This window comes from Taudactylus pleione, unplaced genomic scaffold (genome assembly GCF_031769625.1).
Source record: "Taudactylus pleione unplaced genomic scaffold, aTauple2 ptg000560l, whole genome shotgun sequence".
NCBI classification, from domain to species: Eukaryota; Metazoa; Chordata; class Amphibia; order Anura; family Myobatrachidae; genus Taudactylus; species Taudactylus pleione.
The window spans coordinates 2,311,769-2,338,887 of record NW_028284962.1 but is presented as its reverse complement, the minus strand read 5'-3'; the positions used below and the strand labels follow the sequence as shown (position 1 = coordinate 2,338,887).

Below are 27,119 nucleotides of genomic sequence, written 5' to 3'. Positions count from 1 at the left end.
CATTGCAAACATCGGCAGGCTACGTGTGAACACAGCCTAGCGAGCGGGTCTGAATCAGGTCCTAAATTCATTGCCATGGCAAAGAGGGACTTTGCAATTAATCTGATTACTCCAGGCTTGCCGACTTTCTGGCTGCTCCATCCAGGAGCCCCCCCCCCCCTTCTCCACTGCGGTGATTTCAAAGGTAATTGTGTGGGGGATAAGGGAGGTGGGCGGCAGCCGGGAGGATTGCCTGCCTTCCCGGGAGGTCGGGAGCGCCACCCGATATTCGGGAGGCTCCCGACCAAATCGGGAGGGTAGGCAGATATGGATTACTCTTCATGAAATTCTGGAGTATATGCAAATTGCCATCATAAAAACTGAAGCAGCAGACTTTGTGAAAACCAATACTTGTGTCATTCTCAAAACTTTTGGCCAAGGCTGTATATCTTTGATATAGCAAAAAAAACAGATCAGGCTGTTCTACATGATGAGAATAGAAAAACTTGCTGTGATTTATTGCAACCATTTAAACTGTAAGCGTGTAATCTGAACCAGCAGACTTTCCTATTGGCAGAGTGGAGGGCAACAATGGTCAGACAGTCCTGGGCAGAATAATTTGCACACAGCAGTCCTATTCTGATTTAGCTAATGCAGACCATTATTGCTCATTATGGTGCAATGTGTACTGAGAAATAATGTATAGGAAAATACATACATCACAAAATATAGATATGTGAAATCCCAAATTACAAAACCCGCCCCAATATGCCCACTTTGGATAACACTCCATCCATTTTGAATTTTAGCTCCGCATCCTTAGAAGCATTTAATTGGGTCTGTCCAGCCAAAATTGGGACAGGTGAGAGGTATGGAGGATGTTACGTTCCACAAGTAATTCTATTTATTTTACAGGGTGGTCATTTATTTTGTCTTTTTTAACACAAATATAAGGCTGTTTGTAATTTACTTCATACAGTCAAACTTTAATAACATTGTATACAATTTATAGATTATGACAGAAATAGAGGGAATATGTATTTTACAAGTAACATTGTACATAAAAATCAGTTTTGCTTGCTAGACAGAACGCACCTATATACTGTACATCTTCCTTGCTTTCAGTGATTTTTCCATTTGTAGGTAGTTGTATTATAAATAGTTAGGTGATGGTACCTATAGATCAAACAATTTTCCATAGATATGTCTAAAAACCAGCGTTTATAGATAGCAATTTATATAGAAAAATAAAATAAACATTCAGAGAAACGGATGCATACAATGTCATATCACATTTATTACATATAAATAAATATAAAAAATAAATGTCTCATAGGAGCATAAATGTTAATAAATTAGTGTTTATTAGCTTTTCAGCTGCTAGGAGGGCTACTGATTAGATGGTGAATTAGACACTAGCTGTGTTCAGGACTTAATTTCAGGAAAAAGTAATTGCAAAGTTCATGCACAGCAAATATGTACCAAGTGGAATATTCTTTGTATAGCAGTCCAATTAGCAGATAACCGCAAAGAAGAGTCCACTTGTAGCTGTATCTTGAGTCCCATAGGACATTTAATTGTCCTAACAGCATGTATAGTGTGTCCAAAGTCCACAAAGCAACAATGGGAATCGCTTAACACGTTTCGCTGAATAATGTGCGTCCAGCTTTATCATGCTGTTCGGACAATTCCCTTTCCTATTGGACTCAAGATACAGCTACAAGTGGACCATTGAATTCAACTCTTCTTTGCGGTTATCTGCTAATTGGACTGCTATACAAAGAATGTTCCACTTGGTAAATATTTGCAATTACTTTTTCCTGAAATTAAGTCCTGAACACAGCTAGTGTCTAATTTACCATCTAATTAGGAGTCCTCCTTGCAGATGAAAAACTAATAAACACTGATTTAACATTTATGCTCCTATGAGAGTAATTTTTTATATTTATATTTGTATATGTAATAAATGTGATATATGACATTTTATACATCCGTTCTCTATAAATGTTTTTATATATATATATATATATATATATATATATATATAGCTGTCTATAAGCGCTGGTTTTTAGACATATCTATTTGCATATCCCAGGGGCTGACAACCTCTAACTGGCTGCTGATTGACAGCGCACTTGGGGGTAAATTTACTAAAGTGAGAGTTTTTAGAAGTGATGTTGCCCATAGCAACCAATCACATTCTACTTAACATTTAACTAGCACCTTCTAGAAGATAATAGCTAGAATCTGATTGGTTGCTATGGGCTACATCACTTTTAAAACTCACTTCTAAAAACTCTCACTTTAGTAAATTTACCCCTTGGTGTTTCATTATATAATTTTCCATAGATACCTTCAGTGAATAGGCAACAGATGTCTTCTAGGCAAGTCTTTTGCAGACTTTACACACATTCATTAATAAAGCACAAAAATATTGGAGTTTATGTAATAATTGATTACACAATGTTATAATATATTTTAAAACTTAAAACTAGCTCCAGATACTTTATTGTTCCTGTTATGTTAGACTATTAATTGTCCAATTATGTTTATGAGAAAAAGCCCATCAGCCATGCTTTACTAGGGCCCAGGCTAGATATTAACATCTGCTGGATTGGATAAACACATATCTGTCAACAGTCCTACTTTTTGGCAGCCAAAATAGTCGTCATATCACTTGAAATGGGTGTGGCCTATTTTGTCTATTGCGGAAGATATGCATATATTTATTACATGTCAAAATATTGTTGAAATAATAAGAAGAAAATTAAAGCACTAATGTGTTTATTGGAATTTACCTTAATGCATACATCTTATTTCACTTATCTGGCTTTGGAGTCACATGATAAAGATTGTTACTGGTTTCCTAAAGTTGCTAAACTTTTTTTTTTTCTTTTTAACTACCTGGTGTAAAAGATACATATGTACAATCAGTGAGACTCATTTGTCTGTCTGATGAATAGCTTCCCAAACCTCTAACACAAACTCAGCAGGGAAGGCAAATTCTCCCAGCACAGTGTCCAGTCCCCGGCTAAATTCCTCAGGGCTCTGCTTCTCCTTGGCTGTCTCCACAAGAGTCGTAGCTAGAAAAAAGACGAAGAAATGCTGCATTCAAATCCAAGCCAAAGAACAGTGTCTGTGTTTTGTTATATCCTCCGCATAAACATACAATACCATTGCCCAGAGAATAAAGTGCAAATAAAAACCTCAAAGCATAAAAAACACCAAGTGACTAACTTAGAGAGTCTATGGCCTGCAGTGTGGGATAAAGAGATGAACGTAACATAGTAATGCGGAAATCTATCTGTCACAGCAATTGTGCTCCTGGTTTGCAGAATTGTAAGCATCTGTAACTAACTAAAGCTGGGAGCACAGCTTCCCAGAGAAAAATACAGTGAAACAGCATGCTAAAATACACATACAGAGCTGGCTTACACCTTTTCTTCCATCTCAGTAAAATATTTATTTCACTTATTTATACATTTTTATATAATAGTGACGGCATATATGTCAGCATTTTAGAAGTGGGTATAAATACATTAATAAAACAAGACCGGTATTAAGACAAAGTGGTAAGAGACACCTGCTCTCATGCCTGCAATCTACATGAAAGTAGGAGTTTTACCCATGGAGTTAAGTCTCGTTACATCAAGGAGACTACTGAATGGGTGGGACAGGGGTGTGATGGTGCCTTACTCTGCCAATTACATCATCGTAGTGCCAAATCTTCTATGCGATAACTAATTAGAAGTATTGTGCAATGGGGCCATTGTCAGGGAGCTCAATAGGTATCCCTAAGTATGCACTGATTATTCTCAATACCAATTATTTTATTCACTTTGACTGCAACACACTGGCATCAGAACTGTGATAGCATTGATCCCCAAGTCCTGATGTAACAAGGGCAGAGTCGAATATAATATACTGAATATTCCAACTCTCTGCCCTTTGCACTCTACATCTCTCTTCTGCCACTACCCTTGGTAATCAAAGGAGCCACAGGTACCCAAAACATAGACAAACATGTGTTGCAATTTCAAATAAAAAGAAAAAAACTTACAGAATATAGCACACAGCTTATCCTGCCTGGGAGGAATGGCAGGAAATTTAGGTACAGGCTACAACATAGCATTGATCCCTTGGTCTGACATAGGATACCTTTTATCACCTGTTCCTACCTCCTAGTGACATGACCAAGTCTCTGATGACTGGCTGACCAGCTAATTAAATCAGGGTCCATCCCAGGACTGCCCACATATTTATTTTAACTTTAGTACAAATAACTGTATTATTACCCTGTGTAATAACTACATAAAATATGGTATGCTCAAATTGAGCCCCACTATTTAAGCTATGAGTGCAAGCACAACGGCAATCTGATGTGGGATTGGTTATATACGTAATTTTCCTGAAACCATAAATCCTAGTGATTCCCAAATCACACCTAACCTGTGTATAGACTTCAGGTATATTTCTATCCTAGCTATTGTGGAAATACCAATTTTCTGTCAAAAGAGATAACATGGTTGGGGTATTTTTTCTCTGTTTAAAGTCTGAATACATCTTTTGGTAGACAGCTGAGAGTTAATTCCTGCATAACCCAGCAGTTTTCAGTGCCAGCGTTACAGATACTAATATGCGAGCATGGACAAAAGGCTGTGTTTACTCATCCTTTTTCAGATAATTGCTTTACCTGGTCACAGGTTTCCTTAATTAAATGTACATTTTAATTAAACTAGACAGGATCACCTCAAGATTGAAACTTCCTATTTATCTGTTTGGACAATAATGATATATAACATAACAAAACCTCATAAAAGGACTTAAATGATTAAATGCCCTCAATGACCTACAGTTACAAAAACCTGCTCATAAATATAGTTATCATTTGAGCAATGTGTGAATTATTAATGGAAAATATTTCCCTCTCTATGCCTATTTTCTCTACAGCAATGATGACACAATTTTCATAACCCCCCAACACTGGCAACCTCCCTCTCCCCTCGTGAGATACAGAAAGTTGCCAGTCTTGGTTAAGTCATCAAAGAAAAAGTATAATACCCCTAAGTGCGCAAAATAACATGTCTGTTAATTTTTTATCTTTGTTATACAGTATATATGTTTTTTCATGTATGTTTATTACTAATTAAAATGTAATACTTATTTCCCCAATAATTTGTGGGTAATTCTTGTCAAATTGACCTATTTAAGTTACTAACAAGCGCCAACCGAATAACACGTTATATATATTTTCGAGTCTTGGTTAAGTGTCATACAGTATATTGCATATGGGTCCAGCCAGATTGTAAGAATAAAAGTGCTTCGTATGTAAAAACTTACATTCTAAAAATGATAGTAATAGAAAAAAGAATAATAGTGAACTATATGATTAAGTTACACAGCAATGTTGTTTGGGCTACAGATGGTTGTTTCATTATAGAAAGATAATACATGTAAGCTTTGCTTCAACTGTATATAGGTGTGATAGGGCGGTTAAGGGATTAGTTTTGGAAATGGATAATTTTTTCTGAAAATGCTTGGTTTTTGGCTAGAGGAAAGTCTTGTGGTTTGAGTAAGGGAATTCAACAGACTGTGTGCAGCCCTAAAAAATAAGATTTTTGCTCACCGTAAAATCTCTTCCTTGGAGTCCATAAAGGGGTTTCCATTACTTCTGGTTTAGGCGTAGTGAGCTGTGCAGTCGGACACTAGCTCAATAAAACTGGCTCCCCCCCCCCCAAAGCCGGTCCTAACCAATGAGGTGCCCTAGGCAAGATTTTGGCTGGTGCCCCCATCAGATAATCCCAGGTTTTCCCATCACAGCACCCCTCTCACCTTACAGCACACTGCTATAACTAAAGCAAAAAGGGACAGGTGTTAGGGGAAATTTCCTTATACCCCCACCAGGCATTCTGTAGGGCACATTCTCCCCTCACAGCACTCCTCTTCCCTCACTGCACAGCACCCGCCACCCAACACAGTACCTCTAACAGCACAGATTACAGCACAGCACCCCTCACCCAGTACCTCTCTGCCAGCACAGCACCCCTCACAGCACAGATTACAGCACAACACCCTCACCCATCACAGCACCCAGCAAAGTACCCCTCACAGTTCAGATTGCAGCACATCACCTGTCACCCAGCACAGCACCCCTCACCCAGCACAGCACCTGTCACCCAGCACAGTATCCCTCACAATACAGATTACAGCACAGCACCCCTCACCCAGTATAGCACCACTCTCCCAGCAAAGCACCCCTCACACAGCACAGATCACAACAACTATCACCCCTTACCCAATATCACTCAGCACAAAACCCCTCTCCCAGTATAACACCCCTCACCCAGCACAGTACAGATCACAGCACATCATCCATCACCCCTCACCCAGCACAGTACCCCTCACACACAGCACCCATCAACCCTTGGCCAGAACAGCACTCCTCACAACACAGATTACAGCATAGCACCCATCACCCCTCAGCCAGCACAGCACCCCTCACAGAGCACAGTCAGCACCCATCACTCACAGTACAGGCTGACCCCCACACCACACTCGCTGCATATAATTTTGCAGGGAACCCATATAGGCTGTTGTAGCACATCAGTAGAATAGTAGCCGATGATTGCAGCTTGTTGTTACCCCCTACCTCCTATCTTGGTGACCATCATCATTACCAGTCCAGTCCACACACTGAGTTCCTTCTTAGCAATGTGGATGATGGGAGTCTACCCATGCCCATGCCCCCTGGGCCCTCACTCCTAATATATCTCCCCTTCCCCACCCATAGCAGAGTCATAAACACCCTGAGCCCCCACTCGCCATATGCCTCTGCCTCCTACCCTCCCCCAATAGCAGTGTCATCAGCCCTGAGCTCCCACACCCCCTTATCTCTGCCACCTCTTTCCCCCATAAGTGTTATCAGCTCCCAGAGCCCCACTCCACATATATATCTGCCTCCCCTATAGCAGTACCACTACCTCTCATTTACCCCACTCCCCATATGTCTGTTTCCCCCTCCCACAGCAGTGTCATCAGTCCCCACTCCCCATATGTATCTGCATCCCCTCATCCAGCTCTTACATTTTTTTATGTGTGGCTGGGGCAGGGTCCTGCAGCTCCACGCATGTTGTATGGCTTCCTCTGCAGCTGCTCAGTGCTCAACCTTGGCTCAGGCAGAAGTGAAAGTAAACACACTTCCTGCCTGTCTAAGACTGAGCTCCGGCTCTGTGTTCAGCCACTGCAGCCTCCTGACTTCTCCTCCTGGCTGGCTCAGAACGCTGAGATAGCAATCAGCACCCGAGCCAGCTCAAAGACAAAATATTCTACCGCTGGCTCTAGGCTTGGGATGTCCCTAGGCATTCCAGGTGCCCCTAGGCATTTGCCTAAAATGCCTATGCCTAGGGCCGGCCCTGCCCCCCCTATATAACCCTTCCCCTTCTGCAATAAGCTCAGTCTATGTTTAACAAAGCCAGAGAAAGACCCACGGAAGAACTGAGAGATCTCGGCATCCCCCAGATGGACTCCAAGGAAGAGATTTTATGGTGAGTAAAAATCATGTTTCCTTTTTCATCCATCTGGGGGATGACATTACTTCTGGGATATACCAAAGTAAACCAATTAAGGGGGGGCAGGGCGCTTTTGAACCGACTGCTCTAAGAATTTTCCGCCCAACACTGGCATCCCTTGCGCCAAATGTATGGAAGTGGTAACATTTTGTAAAAGTGCGTACAGATGACCAGGTAGCTGCTTTGCACAGCTGCTCAACAGAGGCACCATGCCATACAGCAAGAAGCCCCGAAAGCATGAGTTGAGTGGGCCTGAAATGAGGCTAGAACCTTCACATTCAAAAACAAATATGCCTGCCGGATGGCAGAAGTGACCCGTCTAGCGATGGATCCTTTCGAGGCTGGCCAGCCTCTTTTTGGTGTATCAATCAACACCAACAGGAAATCCATACACCTCAAAGACGCAGTACAGTCTAAGTAAATGATTAACGCACATATCACATCCAACAGTGCTAAGGAAGAAAGCTTCACTAGTTACTGAATCCTGGGGAAAATCCGACAGGACAATATCCTGGTAAATGTTTAAAGCCGATACCACCTTCGGAAGAAAGGAAGGTTTAGTGCATAACACTACCCTATCATCATGAAAAATGAGAAGCGGAGATTTACAAGAGCTGCTAACTCAGATACCCTTCTGGCCGAGGCAATGGCCAAAGGTAAAAATAACCTTTAAAGTAAGATATCGCAATTCTACAGATTTCAAAGGCTCAAACAGTGCCTTTTGAAGTGCCTCAAAAAACTAAATTCAAGTCTCAAGGAGGAACCGGCAAGAAGATCTGAACTTCAGGAATGGTGGCCAATTTCCTTTGAAACAGGATCAATAGGTCCGAAATTTGTACTTTAAGAGAAAACAATCTAAGACCCTTAACCAACCCCTCTTGCAGAAAAAACAAGAGACAAGAAACTCAGAACCTTTCACGTTTGAACTTGTGTTGTTCACACCAAGAATATATATATCTTCCATATTCGATGATAAATCTGGGAAGCATACTGGTTTGCAAGCCTATATCATGGTTTTCACCACAGATTCTGAAAACCCTTTGGCCCTCAAAATATTTGATTCAAGATCCATGCAGTCAAAGCCAAGCAAGGCAAATTATGGTAATACAAAATGTAATTGATGTAGATCACCTTCTAGCGCTCCCCTATTCCCAGGTACACATCAGTGACATATAAATGAAAAGCAATAATCACCATAGATAGACTCCACTTGATAATCGGAAATCAAATGGATTCACCGACTAAGGGCCCTTGTACCCAGGGGATTAAATGGTGATTTCGAATTGAAATGTTTTTTAAATTAATAGTACTGCCCTGGTATTTTGCCTGTTTATTTATTCTGTTAGGTATTTATTTATGTGATCATTTATTTTTAAACCTGTAATTTTAATACATATTTATTGATTTGTTTTATGTCACCTATGAATGGACATTTTATGTGGACTTGATTCGATCCGCTGCTGCTAATTATGATTGCCAATTTCTGGATGACACTATGGAGATATTCCCCACTATGACATGTGGCAACCAGGTGGAACATAATATCGATTGGACAGCGGGTAATGGACTTGAGAGGACCTTAAAGCGTAGAGGGCACGCTGTTTCCGGGTCTGCGGAGGTTGTGGAATGCACAGCCATGTTACCTCTTGCTTAGTGGACCTGAGAGGACTTTTGAAACGCAGGAATTATGTTGCTTCCGGGTTCGCGAAGGCTGTGGAACGCACAGCAATGCTACTTCCTGGTCTGGGGAACGCACGGCCATTGAACTTCCGGGACTGCGACTACAATGCGAATGTGCAGGCCCCAGTTAATGGTGATTAGTGGAGAATGGTTCTAGGTGTGTTGTCTATTAGATAGGGTATATATACTGCATGAAAAGAGCCTCAAACACGCTTCTGACTAAGGACTATTAGGTCGGAAACGCGTTAAGCGTGGGCTCTGAGGACTACATTTGTTTCTGAGTGGTGGAGCACCTGCTTAACTTGCTTTATCCTGTGGCATATCACTGCATCCGGAGCTGGGGGTTTTGCCTTTCTTATACCATCCAAAGGAATATCAGGAGAGAGCTCGTATTAGTGCTGCGGCTGTGCCACTTTGAATCGATTGTTAATGCCTGATTTTTTTCTAAATTTTGTGAGTGCAACTTATCATTAAAATTTATTGTGTTTTAGTTTGATCTACACTATGTTTATATTTCTTTCTTCCTGTATCTGGGTTGCTGTGATCAGCGCATAGAAACTGGAGGCTAAGAGAATCCACTTCCATATGCTATTAAAGACCGCAAGATACTCTATATGGTTATTCTTGGATGACCTATTATCAAGTGGAGTCTATCTATGGTGATTATTGCTTTTCATTTATATGTCACTGATGTGTACCTGGGAATAGGGGAGCGCTAGAAGGTGATCTACATCAATTAAATTTTGTATGCTCTTTTGAGTAGTGGATGTTTACTCTATTGTATTTCTACCTCTTGTTGCACCTCCTATTTTTACTGCACACTAATTCTCAATATTTCTTCTATCAAATTAGGGTAATGGCATGGACCCTGAAGTAACAGATCTGGATGCAGGGGCAGACGATACGGAACATCTACCAATATGGTCTGAAGAATTGTGTACCAATGACAGCATGGCCAGTCCGAAGCCAACAGAATGACCGGCCGTGCCACTGATCGAATCCACTGAATTACCTTTGGTAACATTACCAGAGGGGGAAAGATGTATCCCAGCTGGAACACTCAAGATGCTGTCATGACATCCACCAGAGATGCCTGAGAATCCCGGCACCGACATCCGTACCTTGGAAGCTTTTTGTTGAGAAGAGAAGCCATTAGATCTATGTCTGGAGATCCCCATCTGGCAAATATTTCCGTAAACACCTCCTGGTTGCACACTGGGTCTTAAGAAGTCCGCCTCCCAGTTGTCCACCCCCAGAATGTAAATTTCCGAAATAGCTGAACCCAATTTTCTGCCCAATGAAGGATGTGAGATACCTCCCTCATTGCTTGCCAGCTGTGTGTGCCACCCTTCTTGTTTATATAAGCAACTGCTGTGGCATAGTCTGATTGGATTTGCACTGGTAGGTTCTTTTGATGGCATTGAGCCTGAACCAATGCATATCAAATTGCCCTGAATTCCAATATATTGATGGAAAGTGAGGCTTCCTGGACAGACCAAAGACCCTTTAGGTGTCTGTCTAGAACCACTGCCCATAATGTTAGGGACGCCGGTATAGAGGAGCCTTGACATTGGCCCGGCGCTTATTCATATATTTGCAAATGTATGTAACCAATACCTCTGAATTTCTATCATTATGTAGGATTCAAGTATTTTTGATATTGCTGCAGTGTGCTTGAGGGAAAATCCCATTTTTCTGTAGAACCACTGACCCCAGCCTGTGAGGCTGGCATCTGTGGTGACAATTGTCCAATTTGTTACTGACAATTGGCAACCCCTGTTCAGATTTGAATCCTCTAGCCATGACCTGAGAGACTGCCGGGTCTGCAGAAATAATCTGAACATCTACTTGTTTAATCGAGGGTCTGGCTTCACCCATTGATGAAGCAATTGGTTTTGTAGTGGATGGGCATGAAATCAGGCGAAAGGAACGGCTTCGAATGAAACCACCATTTTTCTCAGTATCTGCATAGCCCTGAGAACTGAGATATGAGACATCTGTAAAATGGCCCTTATTCTGGATTGAAGATCCTTAATCTTTGATTGCAGAAGAAACACTCTGAGACATATGGTATTGAAGAGAAGACCCATAAATACCATCCTCTGAGATGGAATTAAATTTGATTTGGAAAAATTGATGATCCAGCCGAATCTCTGGACATGCCAAATGTAATCTGAAGATGTTGCAATAGGGCTATTGCCCTTAGCAACAAATCATCCAGATAAGCCAACACATTTATCCCCCCACTAGTGAGTAGGGAGATCATGTGTGCCATAACCTTTGTAAAGACTCTGGGAGTGGCAGCCAAACCGAATGGCAGAGCCTGGAACTGAAAATGCCGATGCCCCACTGCAAACCGCAAAGATGTGGAGGACCCCTCCCCATATAGGAATATGGAGGTAGGCATCCTTGATATCTATGGAGGCCATTAATTCCTTAACCTCCATGGAACAAATTACTGACCTTATTGACTCCATTTTAAATTTTTAGAAATGGAGATAAGCATTTAACCCCCTGAGGTTGAGAATGGGGTGAAACGACCTGTCTGGTTTATATACCAAGAAAATACTGGAGTAGAACCCCAGGCCTTGCTTTAGTACTGGAACCAGAATAATAACTCTGGAATCGGAAAGCACGGAAATTGTCTGTATGAGAGCCGCCCTTCTGCAACCATCCACAGGGAGAGGCATGGAAAACAATATTTTTGGAACTGGACCCTCCAAATCCAAAATGTAACCCCTGGTTACTAGTTGGCATGCCCAAAAATCTCTGGGAACCCCTAGACACACCCCAAGAGACCTGAAAGCTTCAACTGCCTTGAGTCCAAAAAGGAACGACACATAGGGAATTTTGTTTTTGGTGTAGTTAAAGGAAGGTAAGGACTTTTTCCTCCTGTAACCTGAGAAATAATTTTAGTTAATTCTGGACCAAGCAAAGCACCTCCTTTAAAAGGCAATGCCTCTAAGGCATTCTATGTCTTCCTTCCATATTTTAAGCTACAACGAACGCTTGGTGGAAATGGCCAAAAAAGATACTATTCAGGTACAGTCTCAAATTTCTATTAAAGCATCACATATAGGTTAGAGCTTGCAAAATCTGATCAGCTAAAGAGCTAGCTTCAGATACATCCCCTGATTGAAAACCAGTAATTATCTGGTTCATCCAGGAATAGATAGCCTATCACCCATGCACTGGCCAGAATTGGGTGCAGCGAGACTCCTGATAAAGTGAATAAAGATTTAAGTACAGCCTCATTCTTCCTATACATAGGATCTTTAGGAGTTAGACTGCTTTGTGGAAATAACAGTATTCCTAACCATTTTAGCAATAGGAGCATCCACCGTGGTTGGAATTTCCCAAAGCTTGGTAAAAACACTTAATTTTTTTCATATTACATTTGGAATCGGGTTTTAACCAGGCTTCTTTTAATATTTCCTCAAAATTTGAAAATTCTAGGAAAACAGATACATGTTTCGTCTTACGTTTAAAAAAAGAAACTGAACTAGTCTCTGGAATAGCTGTTTCCTACAGATGCAAAGTCTCCCTGACCGCATCTATCAACATAGAAACTCCTGAATCAGAATGGGAGTCACCCTCCCAGTTTGAGGTGTCTTCACAGTCATAATCCAAATCCCCTTCTTCCTGGGAAGAGGTTGTTGAATGTCTCTTAGCGGCTGTGGTCCCTGCAGATGTTACCTTTTTTTTAGGGACGTTGCCATCTGAGCGAGACATCGTCCCATATTCTGGGCCCATCTAGGCTCTACCAAGGGATCAGACAAAGTAGGAGCTTGAGCACAGGGTATCATATAATTTGCCTGAGAGTGACGTAATTCACCTATGGCCTTCAATCATAGATCTGGCCCAATCAGGCATCACTGGCTGCTCAGCTGAACCTCCCGGTAATGAATCCCCCTGTGAACAACAAGCACAGAGCGACCCTGAGTAAACAGTAACTGATCCCTGTTTTTTGGAACCCTTGTCTGGCTTCAGGGCCGGCTCTAGGCACATTCCACCTGAGCAGCCACGCAGGGGCGCCACCCACAGTGAGCGCACCAATTTCCTGATGCTATTTTCCCTCTGCTTGGCCCTTTAACTTAAGTGCGCTGCTGTCTGAATCCCTTTTGGGCTTTGCGTGCCTCCCGATGCACGCCCCCTTCCTGGCTTGATGACACACCAAGCATATTGTCAGCCAGCTAGGATTGGACATCGCTAGGCAAGGCGGGAGTGACATCACATGCTGTCCCTGCCTGCGCAAAGTGACTGATCCACCTAAGGCGTGGATGGTGGTCCGGGCGGGGGGGTCAGACAGTGTCATAGTGCAGGCGGCAGCGGGAGCTGTCTGTAACTTCGGCTACGGCAGCTAACGGCCGGTGTGGTGCGGCCCGCGGGAACTGTAGAATGTGGACTGGGGAGTTTGGCTGCAAAGTGCCTGACTGGTGACTATGCCTAAGCTGCTGAAATCCAACTGGAGAGGGACCCGGATGAGTCAAGAGACAGTCTTAGAGACTCTGTGAACCAAGGAGGGGGAATTAATGGAGGCTAGTGTGGTGGTGGTCACTGGAAACTGGTGAGAGGTGCCTGCAGGGTGAGCCTGGGTGTGTAAGTGAACAGATAGCGTGCAACAGCAGTGATTGAAGTGTGCAGTGAGCTCAGCTAGTCAGCAGGTGCTGAGCCTGTGGGAGGAAGGGGGCTAGCTGAGCACTGTCTGTTACTGACTGCAGTGAGCATTTGCTGAGTCTGAGGGTGGGGGGCTGAAGAATGGCTGAGGGAGGGCTGGCTGAGGAGCAGTGTGTGTGACTGCAGTGAGCAAGTGGAGTGTGTGCACTGGCGGATCCAGGGGAGGGCGATTGTGGCAATCTCCCCCCCCTAGAAGTCACCTCCTAGCAGCACAGACTCCGCTGCCGCTGGACAGTGCTCCGCGTCCCCATAGAATCCAGCAGCTGGTCATGTCACGCTGCTGTAGGCACTAGGGGGAGGTCTGGGCACTAGAGTGTGAATATGTATAGTAGCAGGTGTCCCCTTTCTGTGTGCAAGAGTTAAGGAGCAGTGGCCATTTTCCCGAGGACCATCTCCCATCAGGGTAGCATGCCCGGCTCCCGAGTCCCGCATGCTGAACACACCAATCCCCCTTCCTTCCTCTCTGTTAGGTGAGGTCCAGGAGCTGTGGGAATCGAGCTACTAGTGAGACTGAAAGAGGGAACTGATTGGGGAGAGTGCTGGGGAGGAGACAGGAAGAGTGCAGGCTGTGGAGGTAGTTAAGTACATCACAGGAGAGCACGCGGCTCAGGGATAACGTGGTACCATAACAAGGTAATAACAGCACATTTCAGTGTTGGTATGTGGCTGTGTGTATATATGTGGCTGTGTGTATATGGTTATCTGTGTATATATTAGGGATGAGCTGGTTCGGATTTCTGAAATCCGAACCCCCTCGAGCCCCCCCGATCCGAGTCGTATCCGAGTCAGGCTCGACTTTTCCCGCCTGACTCGGATCTGAAATCGAGGCAAAAACGTCATCATCCCACCTTTCGGATCTCGCAGGTTTTGGATTCTATAAAAGGTCCCCGCGTCGGCGCCATTTCTCACTCCAGCTGTGGACAGTGAAGAGGGAGGGTGGGAGCTAGGGCTGGCTGGGCTGTGTTGTGCTGCTGTTGTCCATAGGGGCTGACTGGGCTGTGTTGTGCTGCTGTTGTCCATAGGTGCTGGCTGGACTGTGTTGTGCTGCTGTCATAGGGGCTGGCTGGGCTGTATTGTGCAGTCAGCTGTCCATAGGGGCTGTGTCCACTCCAAAGTCTATAGGGGCTGGCTGGATTGTGTTGTGCAGTGTCCCATAAAGGCTGTAGTCCTAGAGGGGTGCTGTAGTGTTGTCCAGGGGGTGATCTGTGCATCAGGGGTGCTCCCCCAAAGTGCACTCCGAAAAAAATTATTATTTTTTCTGTGTTTGTGAATTGTGTGCGCAGTAGCCGCACGTGCATCAACAAAGTAGCGCCAACCGTGCGCCTGTGTCATAAATCAAGGGCCGGCTGGCTTGTCCGTTAAAGGGTGCTGTAACTCTCAAAGTGCACTTCAAAAAAAAAAAAAATTATTTTCCATGTTTGTGAATTTTGTGCACGTGCATCAACAAAGGAGCAGCGCCAAGCGTGCGCCTGTGTCCCATAAGTAAAGGGCCAGCTGATCCTTCTCTTAAAGGGAGGTGTAAGCCCCCGAAGTGCACTCCAACAAAAATAAAAAAATATTTTCTGTGTTTGTGAATTGTGTGCGCTGTACCCGCACGTCCATCAACAAAGGAGCAGCGCCAAGCGTGCGCCTGTGTCATAAATCAAGGGCCAGTTGGCTCGTCCGTTAAAGGGTGCTGTAACCCCCAAAGTGCACTCCAAAAATCTTTGTGATTTGTGTGCACTGTATGTGCATCCTCAAAGCAGCAGCGCCAAGCGTGCGTCTGTCTATTAAAGGGTGGTGTAATCCCCAAAGTGCACTCCATCAAAAATAAAACATTTTTTCCTTCTGTGTTTGTGACTTGTGTGCACTGTACGTGCATCAACAAAGGAGCAGCGCCAAGTGTGCGCCTGTGTCCCATAAGTCTGTTAAAGGGTGGTGTAACCCCCAAAGTGCGCTCCACAAAAAATAAACAATTCTTTTTTTCTGTGTTTGTGTGCGAGATGTATGCGCAGTAGCCACACGTGCATCAACACAGCAGCAGCGCCAAGCGTGCGCTTGTGTCATAAGTCAAGGGGCCAGTTTGGACATCTGGTCCGGACTGAAGGACGTGCCAACAATTTCTGACATGTCTACTGTTACTGCATATGATACTGTCACCACTGACAGAATGGTGGAGGATTACATTGGTGACAGCATCCAAGTAGGTATGTCAGACAGTCCGTACCTGTACTGGCAGGAAAAAGAGGCAATTTGGAGGCCCCTGTACAAACTGGCTCTATTTTACCTGAGTTGCCCCCCTCCAGTGTGTACTCCGAAAGAGTGTTTAGTGCAGCCGGGAACCTTGTCAGCGAAAGGCGTAGGAGGTTGCTTCCATAAAATGCGGAGAAGATGATGTTCATAAAAATTAATTATCAACTCTTCCAGGGAGACCAGCCTCCAGAACGTACAGGGGGACCTTTGGTGGTGGATTCCAGTGGGGACGAATTAATACTCTATGAGGATGAGGATGTACACAACACTGAAGAGGGTGAGGAATCGGTGGATGAGGACGACATCTTGCCTCCGTAGGGCCAGTTTGTGCAGGGACAAATTAATTGCCAGCTTGTTTTGTGGGGGCCCAAACGAACCAATAATTTCAGCCACAGTCGTGCGGCAGACCATGGCGCTGAAATGATTGGTTTGTTAAAGTGTGCATGTCCTGTTTATAGTACAACATAAGGGTGGGTGGGAGGGCCCAAGGACAATTCCATCTTGCACCTCTTTTTTTTCTTTGCATTATGTACTGTTTGGGGCCTAGTTTTTCAAACTGCCATCCTGTCTGCCACTGCAGTGTCACTCCTAGATAGGCCACGTGTTTGTGCCGCCCACTCGTGTCGCTTAGCATAGTCATCCAGCTACCTCGGTGCAACCTTTTGGACATAGAAACACTATTGTGAGGTGTTCAGAATAGACTGGAAATGAGTGGAAATTAAGGTTATTGAGGTTAATAATAGAATAGGAGCAGAAAAACTCACAGATTCTGTGATTTTAGCTGTTTTTATGCTTTTTTTAAAAAAAATACAGATCCAAAACACTAAACCCAGAACCCAAAACACGGAAGGGTGGTTTTGACAAAACCAATCCAGATCCAAAACACAAAAAAACAAAAGTGGCCGGTGCACACCCCTAGTATATATGTGGCTGTGGGTGCACATGTGGCTGTGTGTATATATGTATACCTCCCAACTGTCCCGCTTCCAGCGGGACAGTCCCATTTTTCTGGGACTGTCCCGCTGTCCCGCCCGTGGGCCGCAGTATCCCGCGGTGGGGGGGAAGTTGGGAGAGCACAAACCGCTGCCCTGCATAGCAGAACAGCGGGTGTGCAGGAGGAAAACAGATGCTGTGCGCATCTGTTAGTACACAGCCATCCCCCTGTATCTGCTGTGAAACTCTTCCAAGCATAACTCCAGTCGCTCTCATCAGCTGTACTGTTGCGTGGCTCTGAAGCCGCGTGAGCTGCTGCAACTGAAATACCTAGGGGAGACGTGTCTGGGCACACTGTCGGCATCCTGTTTCACCCAGGACACCTGATGTAATCCTAGTCTCTGGCGTTCAGATCAAGCCTCTCCCACAAAAGCCAGCAGCATGTTGCTGCTCTGTAATACCCTCCAGCGGTCCTCTAAGTGAGTCAGTCATGTGAGTAATAACATACCCGGCTGCTCTGCTCAAAAGCAGTGTGCTGGGAAGCAGTACATAGAGGCAACAAGGTCTTCTACATATATCTGTAAAGAAAAAAAAAAAAAAAAAAGTTACCTTCTCTTTGCCAGCGGCCCACTCAGATGTGTGTCTGGTATGGAGAGAGGCCCAGGGACTATGTAGTTTGGTGACTCTCTCAGGGGCTGTCTTTAGAGTGGGATACACGGTTCACACATACCTCTATCTACTCCCACTCTGCTAGTGCTTGTAGCCTGTTGCCAGGAACTACGTACCCAAACAAAACAGTAAAATAAGGGATTAAACCCAGAGGAGTAGCGTGGAACCATGGTGCCCGGAGAAAGTGCATGTCACTCTGGGCATTGAGGTCCCATTGGGGAAATAGAATGCTTCGGTGATGCATCTGACATTATGGAGTAGCTCCTTTGGCACTGCTTTATTTATGTATAGCACCTAGGATCTGACTTTTGCTCCTTTGAATCATTGTTATTAGTCAATAGAGGAGATTGTATTATAATATTCTGATCATTTAACTTAAATTGACAGAATACATGGGCTACAGTGAGATTCCACAGGGTGCACATCTTATTACTGCAATTACTGCCCCAAGCAGCTGTCACTGGAGTGGGAACACCTATGGGAAGCTCCATTCTCAGCTATGCTCCTACTTCGCAAATATACATTGCACCTATATTAATGTGAATACTACTAACTATGGCCCTCATTCAGAGCCGTACGCAAACAGCAGTACGCTCGTTGCGTTCCGATGTTGACTAACCGCGCATGCGTCAGTGTAACACTGCGCATGTACGTACGGCAGATTGCAAGCTTATTTTGTCTCGTTCGTAAAAAAGCGTACAGGAAGTGACATGTCCAATGTGATTGACAGAACAGGGCGTTTTTGGGTGTTGACGGGGGTGAAGATGGAAAAACGCAGGCGTGTCGAGGCGTTTTTGGGGCGTACATACATTAGCAGATTAATCTGGATTAATTAATTAGTCTGGATTAATCGACCACATTGGCGATGGCCTTCTCCTCCATCCCGGCACTCCACGATGTTGCAGCGATTAATCGCGGGTGGTCAGAACAGCAATTAGTGTTGGATTGAAAACCGGCTTGGTATGTGTTTTGAAAGCAGTTTTTTGGGTTAGCACAAAAGCGTACGCAGGTGGAAATCATAGCTGCTAATGTCATGATTACACAATCAATTTGCGTACATTTGTGGGGGTTTCTTTTGGGCTCAATTTGTTGGTTAGGGCCTATTGTAACAATAATGTCATCATGTTTTTTTTGTTTTTACCTTTTTCTTTTGGCCTGTTGAATTTGCATCGTTATGTTAAATTTTAAACGTTCCTTAAAGAGCCCTTTTTTTTTTCATGTAAAATGTGGTTTTTGCCAGTTTTTGCCTTTTGGCCCAGGATTAAATGTAACCCATTTTGACAATAATGTGAGAATACAATGTCAGACTTTTTTTTTATTTTTATTGCTCAAACAAAAACTAAAATAAATAACTGATTTTTGGCAAAGTTTTTTTGCAGGGTTCATTCCCAAAGTTACAATAACTGGGCCAACATAAAGAAAGGAGAGGGAAGTTTTTACCAGAAAGGAATATGAGCCAAGAACAGAAGGAGTGTGGGAAAAGTCGCCATTGCTGTCACCGTTTTTTCACCCGTTTGGCTGGGGGAGGGAGGGCACCAGACCGGGTCCGGGATGTCATCTGGCTGGCCTGTCCAGAGGCAGATGTTGTGGCCTCTGGACTAGGCACAGGGCTAGGCACATTTGGAGGATTGGCTGATGATGTGCCAGAGGTGGAGGATCCTGATGTTCCGGCAGGAAGGGAGGTCGGCTCCATGTGCTGGCGAACGAGCTGCTCCAGGGCATTGGCGATGCGGATGTTGGCCCTGGTATTTTCCGCCAGGGCCTGACCAATGGTCACGTTGGCCGCAGCATTTTGCTCCAGGGCCTCAGCCACCCGTATCAGACTGGCGTCCATCCTCTGCAGAATCTCCGTATGGAAATCCGATTTGAAATTGAGTTCTGTGAGGAGGGCCACTGCCTGCGAGGGGGATTGCCCTGGACTGGCTTCAGCAGGGTCCTCAGCCGGATGTACTGGTTCCTCCCCTGCAGAGCCAGCAGAAATTCTGCAGCCAAGGCTCCCCTCTGGAGCAGATTCATCCGCCTGTGTCTCTGTTTGGAAAAATGAGAAAAGACTCACATTAGAATCTACATATTCGCACAATAACATTTCAGAGTTGGTGACATCACAAGATTTACCTGGGACAACATGAGGAGCCGCAAAGTCTGGCATGTCCGTATCCATGTTGGACACGCCAAACACCTCCACAGGCTGCACACACCCCTGTGCCAGCTCTTCTAAATCCGTCAACTCCAATGACACAGGGGTGGGACCCCCACCTGTCCCCCTTGCATGCCTAGCCCTGTCCGCCAGTATTTGCTTTAGGCGATATTTGAAGTTGCCCCATCTGTGGGATAAAATTGGAACCATTATCCTTTTGTTTAAAATGGGGTTTGTTTATAGGGGGGGCAAGTGTTTACTTACCGCCGTTTGACATCCCGGGCTAGACGGACATAATCACCCACCCTATTGACAGCAACGGCTACCTCTTCCCACATTCTCCACTTCTGGCTTGTACTCATATTCCTGTCTGCCTGTGGCAGGATGTCCACACACTTCTGAATCAAAACCTCCATCTCCTTTCTTGTGAAATGTGGCTGCCTTTTCTTTTTGGCAGCTTTGCCCGGAATACTGGGCCCAGCAGCCTCTTCCATGTCATCCTCCTCACCTATTTGTGTAAATATGCAGATTTCTCAACTTCACAACTTGCACAATATTATGTTTCAAATTAATCATTGAGACAAAATGCATGAAAGACTTACCGCCTGACTGTTGTCCATTGTTTCCCTGGTCTGTAGCCATGTCTGAGCTCCAAACAAGAAATACACCAGAATTTAAATGTTGTTTCGTGACGTATTTATACATGCGTCCTTATTTTGCGGCCGCATCATTGATTGTGCGTTCCTATGATCCCTCCTTAATTTTTGCGGGAAACTAAACACTATTTATGGCTTGGTGTGTCTCGAGTCGAGGTGGCGTTTTTGGATTGTTGGAGGTTACCTTGGTTGGAGTTTCTTGTTTGCGGATTAAGGAGTTGGCGTTTGGAGTTTATTTTGTTTGCTAAAGTTGCATTTTTATTTTCCGGTCGCTTTTTTTTTGGATTTTTTTTTTCCTCGTTTCTTGATTTGGTAAGTTTTGTGAAGTCTAACTTTGGTTCAATTGGTGTCTCCTTCTGTTTGTTATTGTTCTTAATTTTTTTACCCCTAATTTCATCTCTTTTAGGTTTTTTTTTCTTTCGGCCCCAAAGACCTTTTGATTGGGAATCTTATATATTTGCTCTTGGTAAGTCCATTTTTTTACTTGTATTGGTGAACTAATTAGCGCATTTTTCTCTGTTTGTATAGTGACTTGTATTGGCGAACTAATTAGCGCATTTTTCTCTGTTTGTATAGTGACTTGTATTGGCGAACTAATTAGCGCATTTTTCTCTGTTTGTATAGTGACTTGCATTGGCGAACTAATTAGCGCATTTTTAAATGCTTATTCATCCTGTAAAATTGTTTGTGTTTTCCCTTTAGCATTTTTGGCTTACATTTGACCCCAATTTGACGTACTGTGTGCAATGTCGTTTTGCTCGTTGCCCAAATGTGTGTTTTGCCTATTTTATGTTTTGTCTTGCACCAAATTTAGAAACATAAATGCACAGACTAAACTTTTTTTTTTTTAATATTGGGAATATTTTCCGTTTGGACGTATCATGACAATACCCCGGCATGTAAGCAGCAATGGATGGTATCATCAAGCTAAGTTGTTTTAATTTTCTTTTGGGGTGGGTAAAAAGCCTTACATTCAAATCTTGCCATTTCAGGTTGATCTGGGGCGGATTGTTCTGGCCATGCTCCCGGAAGCCGACCAACCTCAATCTCGTCCCAGGCGTAGGCATCGTAGGCGTGCAAGGCCCCAGATATTTCGAACACGTGTCACCCTTTTTGGAATGCCCGATGATGAGGTTTTAAGATGCTACCGTCTTCCTCCCAAAATCATCATAGACACTCTCTCATTAATAGAGAGTGATCTTGAGCGGCAAATTGACAGTCCAACAGCAATACCACCACTTACGCAATTTATGGCGGTGTTACATTTCTGTGCCTCAGGATCATTTCAAACAACGGTGGGAATAGTGGCGGGCATCTCACAATCCTCCTTTTCCAGGATCCTGAGGGCAGTGATGGAGGCACTTTTCAAGCACCTCCATCATTTTATTAAAATGCCTTTGGATATGGGTGCCCTTAGTGTGGCCAAAGCCAATTTTTACCAAATAGCTGGCTTCCCACACATCATAGGGGTTGTGGATGGTACTCACATACCACTTCAGCCTCCAGCACGGCTGGAGGCCATATTTCGCAACCGTAAACACTATCACTCCCTGAATGTAATGGTGGTATGTGATGCCTCCCTCCAGATCCTGTCCCTGAATGCAAAATTACCAGGAAGTGCACATGACTCCTTCGTCATCCGGCAATCAGGGATATGGCACAAATTAACCAACCTACAAGCTGGTGATGCGTGGCTTCTGGGTAAGTGGAGACCTTTAGTACATAACAATGTTAAGCTTGATACACAGTGATCCTGATGTTGTCTATTCTTTTTCACAGGAGACAGTGGCTACCCTTGCATGCCCTGGCTGCTCACTCCTTATTTGGCTCCCACACCAGGCCCACAAAGTGAGTTTAATACCGCACTTACAGCCACCAGGCAAGTGGTGGAGCGCTGTATCGGCCTTTTAAAAGGCCGATTCAGATGCCTCCACCGCTCTGGTGGCGAGCTCATGTATTTGCCGGATATGGTTTTGAAAATTGTGGTCCTGTGTGGGATATTTCACAACATCGCCATAAGGAGTGGTGTCCCAATGCAGCCAGAGGATTGCCTACCTGAGGATGGCCCCCCCGAGGTTGGTCAGAGGTCAGTATGTGGGGGGGCCATACGCGATGATGTGGTGGCCCGATATTTTAGGTAATTATTGACCAAACAACAGTGTTTATACCCAATGTGTTACGGTTTGTTTGCGTTCATCTTTTTTTTAATTAATTTTTGCCCCATCTTCTGTTTGTTTGCATAATCTTTGGCACTCCCACGATGACTACTTCCTGCTACCCTTCAAAAACCTTTATGTGGAAACTTGTGGAATATATTATGTCACCCATATTGCAACGCCATATTTGTTGAATCATGTGGGCATGGACCTTTGTCAACCAGTTCTTGATTTGTTGTGTGTTTGTTTCCTGTTTTTGGTATGTGGTGTATTTCTGATTATCACTGTGTATTTTGTTTGAGAGTGACCACTTTGTTTTTTGATTTCTGTTGTGAATAAATATTTGGAGAGTGTAATTTGTTTCCATTTTGGGCACGTTAGAAGCAAGTGTAACCAAACTCACAAACGTTAAATTTGCCTAAGGGGTAACCCAGTAATGAAGCAAGTTGAGATAAAATGTAATATGTTTTCGGGGTACAAACCAACACACCAAGGAATCCTGTACAATCAGTTGGCTTCGTAAGATCGGCCTAAGCAGATTGCCCACCAAATAGGAACCTGTAAAATGTTGTAAACTATAATGCTGCCCACCCCAAAAAAGGAAAATGACATTGGTACTGGTAGGTGTTTCTTGTGCCTGTTTGCATTCAAAATACAACACACAATCTGTTGTGAGATTAATTGGCAATCCTTGCTTGAAGAGTCTACTTATGTCAGTGTAAAGAATCTTGGATTTACAAAAAACGCATGAGACAGAGTGTTAATTAAAACTGATTTATTTTTAAACAATTTGTAAAAAAAAAAAAAAAAAAACTAATTCCTAAGGAGGACCGCCAGATGGTCAAGGCCCTGCAGCAGCCCGGTGACTTGCTCCCGCATACGGGCCACACACTGACAGATTTCTGCCCGACGCCAAAAACCAACATTACACGGATAAAACCCAGCACCCCAAAATGTCGTAGGCCAAAAAATACAAGGGCCCAAAAAAAATGCACACAGGTGTGATATGTGTATGGTGAAATCAGCAGGAACAGGTAAAGACAACCCCCAAAAATTCAAAAAAGGCGACAGAAAGCCCACAGAAATGGGGACGACACATGATTACATACAGTTTGTGGTGCACAAAAAAAAAAAAAAAAACATACCGTTCTGCAAAACGCCAGAGCGAGAAGCCACTCCCTCGACCTCCTCGGAGGTGGCTACATTCCCAAACCTAGGGGCAGGGTGTTTGCAGAATCCTGGGAGGGGGTATTTGGAGGAGGGGCGGTTGGAGGAGAGGGGGAATTGGGCTGGAGGGGAAGTAGCCCCAAAATCTCAGCCACAGGGTCTGGGGAGGAGGGGGTAATTGAGGAATTGGGGGTTGGCGAGAGGGGCCGTGACCGGCGTCTTGTCTGCCGATGACGCAGTAGTCTTTGCTGTGCCCCTAAAAGATGTAAAAAATATTGTGGTTAGTTTCAACATGAATCCAAAAAAAAAAAAAAAAAGAATACATGCACATGCAGATATGAGTACAATGAATAAATAGGACAGACATGAAAACATGCACATGCAGATATGACTACAATGAATAAATAGGACAGACATGAAAACATGCACATGCAGATATGACTACAATGAATAAATAGGACAGACATGAAAACATGCACATGCAGATATGAGTACAATGAATAAATAGGACAGACATGAAAACATGCACATGCAGATATGAGTACAATGAATAAATAGGACAGACATGAAAACATGCACATGCAGATATGAGTACAATGAATAAATAGGACAGACATGAAAACATGCACACGCAGTTAGGGCCCACAAGATAAACATGAAAACCACAGTCCATAAAACTTACTTTCCGCGATCTGCATGCGAAAGCATGCCAGCAAGCGGGGCGTCCGCCGGTGCAGGTCCGACCACCTGCGCTCCAGCTGGCCAATATGTCGGCGTGAGCCGAAGGAGCGCAGGCGGCGACGTACCTCCGCATATGCGGAACGCTTTCTTTGATTTGTGATGGGTGGAGGCTGCCTGGTGATCCGCCTGTCCATCACCTCCGTGAGCACCAGCAGCTCGCGCCTGGTGAATGCGGCGGCTCTCATGATGGCAATGGTGTATTTTAAAAAAATTAATTTTAATAAAGCACCAAAAAAAAATTTGATTGGCTAATGTATTTGGGAAATTAACAGGACAAATTCTATTGGGTAGTGTATGAGTCATGTGTTCGACAGGGCCAGAAATCTCTTGAGAGTTATGATAGGCTTGATGCAGTGACATGCGTGAGCAAATTAAAATAAAGAAATGAACCACAGAAAATTTGCGGGGATCCAAAAAAAATGGAACAATTGTTTAATTGGGGCTAACATGTCTTTTGAACAATAAAAGCGAATGTTTAAGCCATACGTATTCTGCGGGTAAACACAAACACGGACAAGATTAAAGTTTATTGCATTGTGTTGAAAAAAAAAAAAAAATTAAGCTAATTGATACATTGATTGCCATGATACGATTGAGGGAGGTAGGCAGAATAAACGAGCAGGTAATCGGAATCTGACAGGCCCACTTCCGGTTTGTACTTGTGCGTGCGTTCCCTTCAAGCCATTTCGGGAATGTACGCTCGCTATTTGGCACGCTCGTTAGTTAGAGGAGGGGTCGCCTGAGATTGGGGCGGATTTTTAGCTGCGTACGAAAATACGAGCGAGTGCTTGAATTTAAATATTTTTTTACGTACGCCGAACGTACGTACGCCCACTTGCGAGTGGGTCTGAATCAGGGCCTATGTTCTGTATACCACCATTATTATTATTATTTCAGGTCTCCTAATATTTTTTAAAAGACCTTTCAAATAACACTTTGTGGCCATGTCTGGGAGCACCTCATTACTTTATATAGCAAATCAGTGACTTTTTTTAAACTCATACCTTATAATTGAAGTTTAGGATTTTACCTCAGATGTGTCACTTTTAAACCCATTGAAGCACAGAATGAGGAGAGAAGGATGGAGGGGAACATAGAGGAGAGGGGAGAGGAAAGTGCCGATCAGAGAGGGAAGGATACAGAGGCCAATAAGAAAGGAGTGGACAGGGGCAAAGAGCCAAACACAGGGTAGAGGGGAGGGAATTAAAGAGGTGAGAAGTGAATGTAATCAATCTGACAGGAAAGGGGAGGTGACAGAAGATGATCACAGAGGAGGGAGGGCCTGAGGGGAGGCAATCACGGCAATTTGAAGGAGTACAAAATGTAGAAATGGATCTCATATCCGTAACTTACTTAGGATATAGAGCAAGCAAACCGAGATAAAACTTACAGGCGGCCGTCATTCTGTGCAGTGCCCCATGAATTCCGGGACCCTGGATGGTGCCCTCCATCCATTTTGGTGCCCGGTGCTCGTGTTCCACTGGAACCGCCCTCGCTACTCCCCTGATTAAACCGAACTAAAACCTAGGACCTAGCCAGTGCCTTACTCCAAGGCACTAAAACAAGACTAAGCTTAGGGTGGAAGGGGAGGGATTATATAGGGGTAGGAGCCAGTTTCAGTTAGCTAGTGTCCAACTCCACACCTCACTACACATAACCCAGAAGAATTGTCATCCCCCACCTTTCATTAAATTTATACATTGAGGGGGATTATCTAAAATTGAAGGGTTTTCAAGTTTTATTAATACAGATTTATTAAAGCACAATGATGAAATCCCACCAACACAATATTATTACATGTGAAAAAAATACAAATTAAAACGCGGTTTGATATTTTGTAGGAAAACCTGTTGGCAAAAAGACAGATGCGGGTAGTTCCAGTTGCAGTATCCCCCTTTTCAACATGTGATAAAAAAAAAAAAAATCCTCCTCTCTCCTTCATTACTGGGCTATTTAGCATAGGTTCCAGTCTTCCAGGGGCAGGTTCATATTAATTTGTCATTTATTAGAGAGGATATGCACAAAAAGAGAGACCAAAAATCATATCTCCATGTTGATAAGGCTTCCCCTGTACAGGTTCATTTGACATCTTGGGAGACCCAAATGGTGGACTGCTAGCAGGAAGCTTGTAGATATTGAGGGGCGACTATGTGAGAACAACATTTGCTTGGTAGATTTGAGTGAAGATTGCAGGCTCTGATCCTAAACCATTCCTAGAACCCTGGTTGATTGCCTCAATTGAATAGGCTTGTTACTATATTTCGATTTTTTTTTACATTTGGCTATTCACCTTACTGTTGCACACAGAATTACTTGAACTACGTGAGAGGTTGGAGGGACATCTACCGGCAAGCTGTTTATACTGTATGTTTTCAGTGGAGAAATAGAATGTAATATCCTGGTTTATTTGTTATTCCCCATATGTTAAATGTATCATTGTGCATGGGCTCAATGATACGGTTAAAAAGTCCTTGGTCCTACGACAACTCAAGGCTTAGGCCCCTGGTATAGTTGGTCTCCTAGA

General features: G+C 43.9%; 1 protein-coding gene across 1 annotated transcript in view; it reads right to left on the bottom strand.

The window, feature by feature from the left end:
• Positions 1-2,230: 2,230 nt before the first annotated feature.
• Positions 2,231-27,119, bottom strand: part of GIPC3 (GIPC PDZ domain containing family member 3) — a 107,748-nt gene continuing 82,859 nt past the window's right edge. The window contains exon 6 of the mRNA XM_088452984.1: positions 2,231-3,062. Within this exon, the coding sequence (XP_088309110.1) occupies positions 2,920-3,062 (143 nt within the window). The 3' untranslated portion in view covers positions 2,231-2,919. The remainder of the gene's footprint in view (positions 3,063-27,119) is intronic.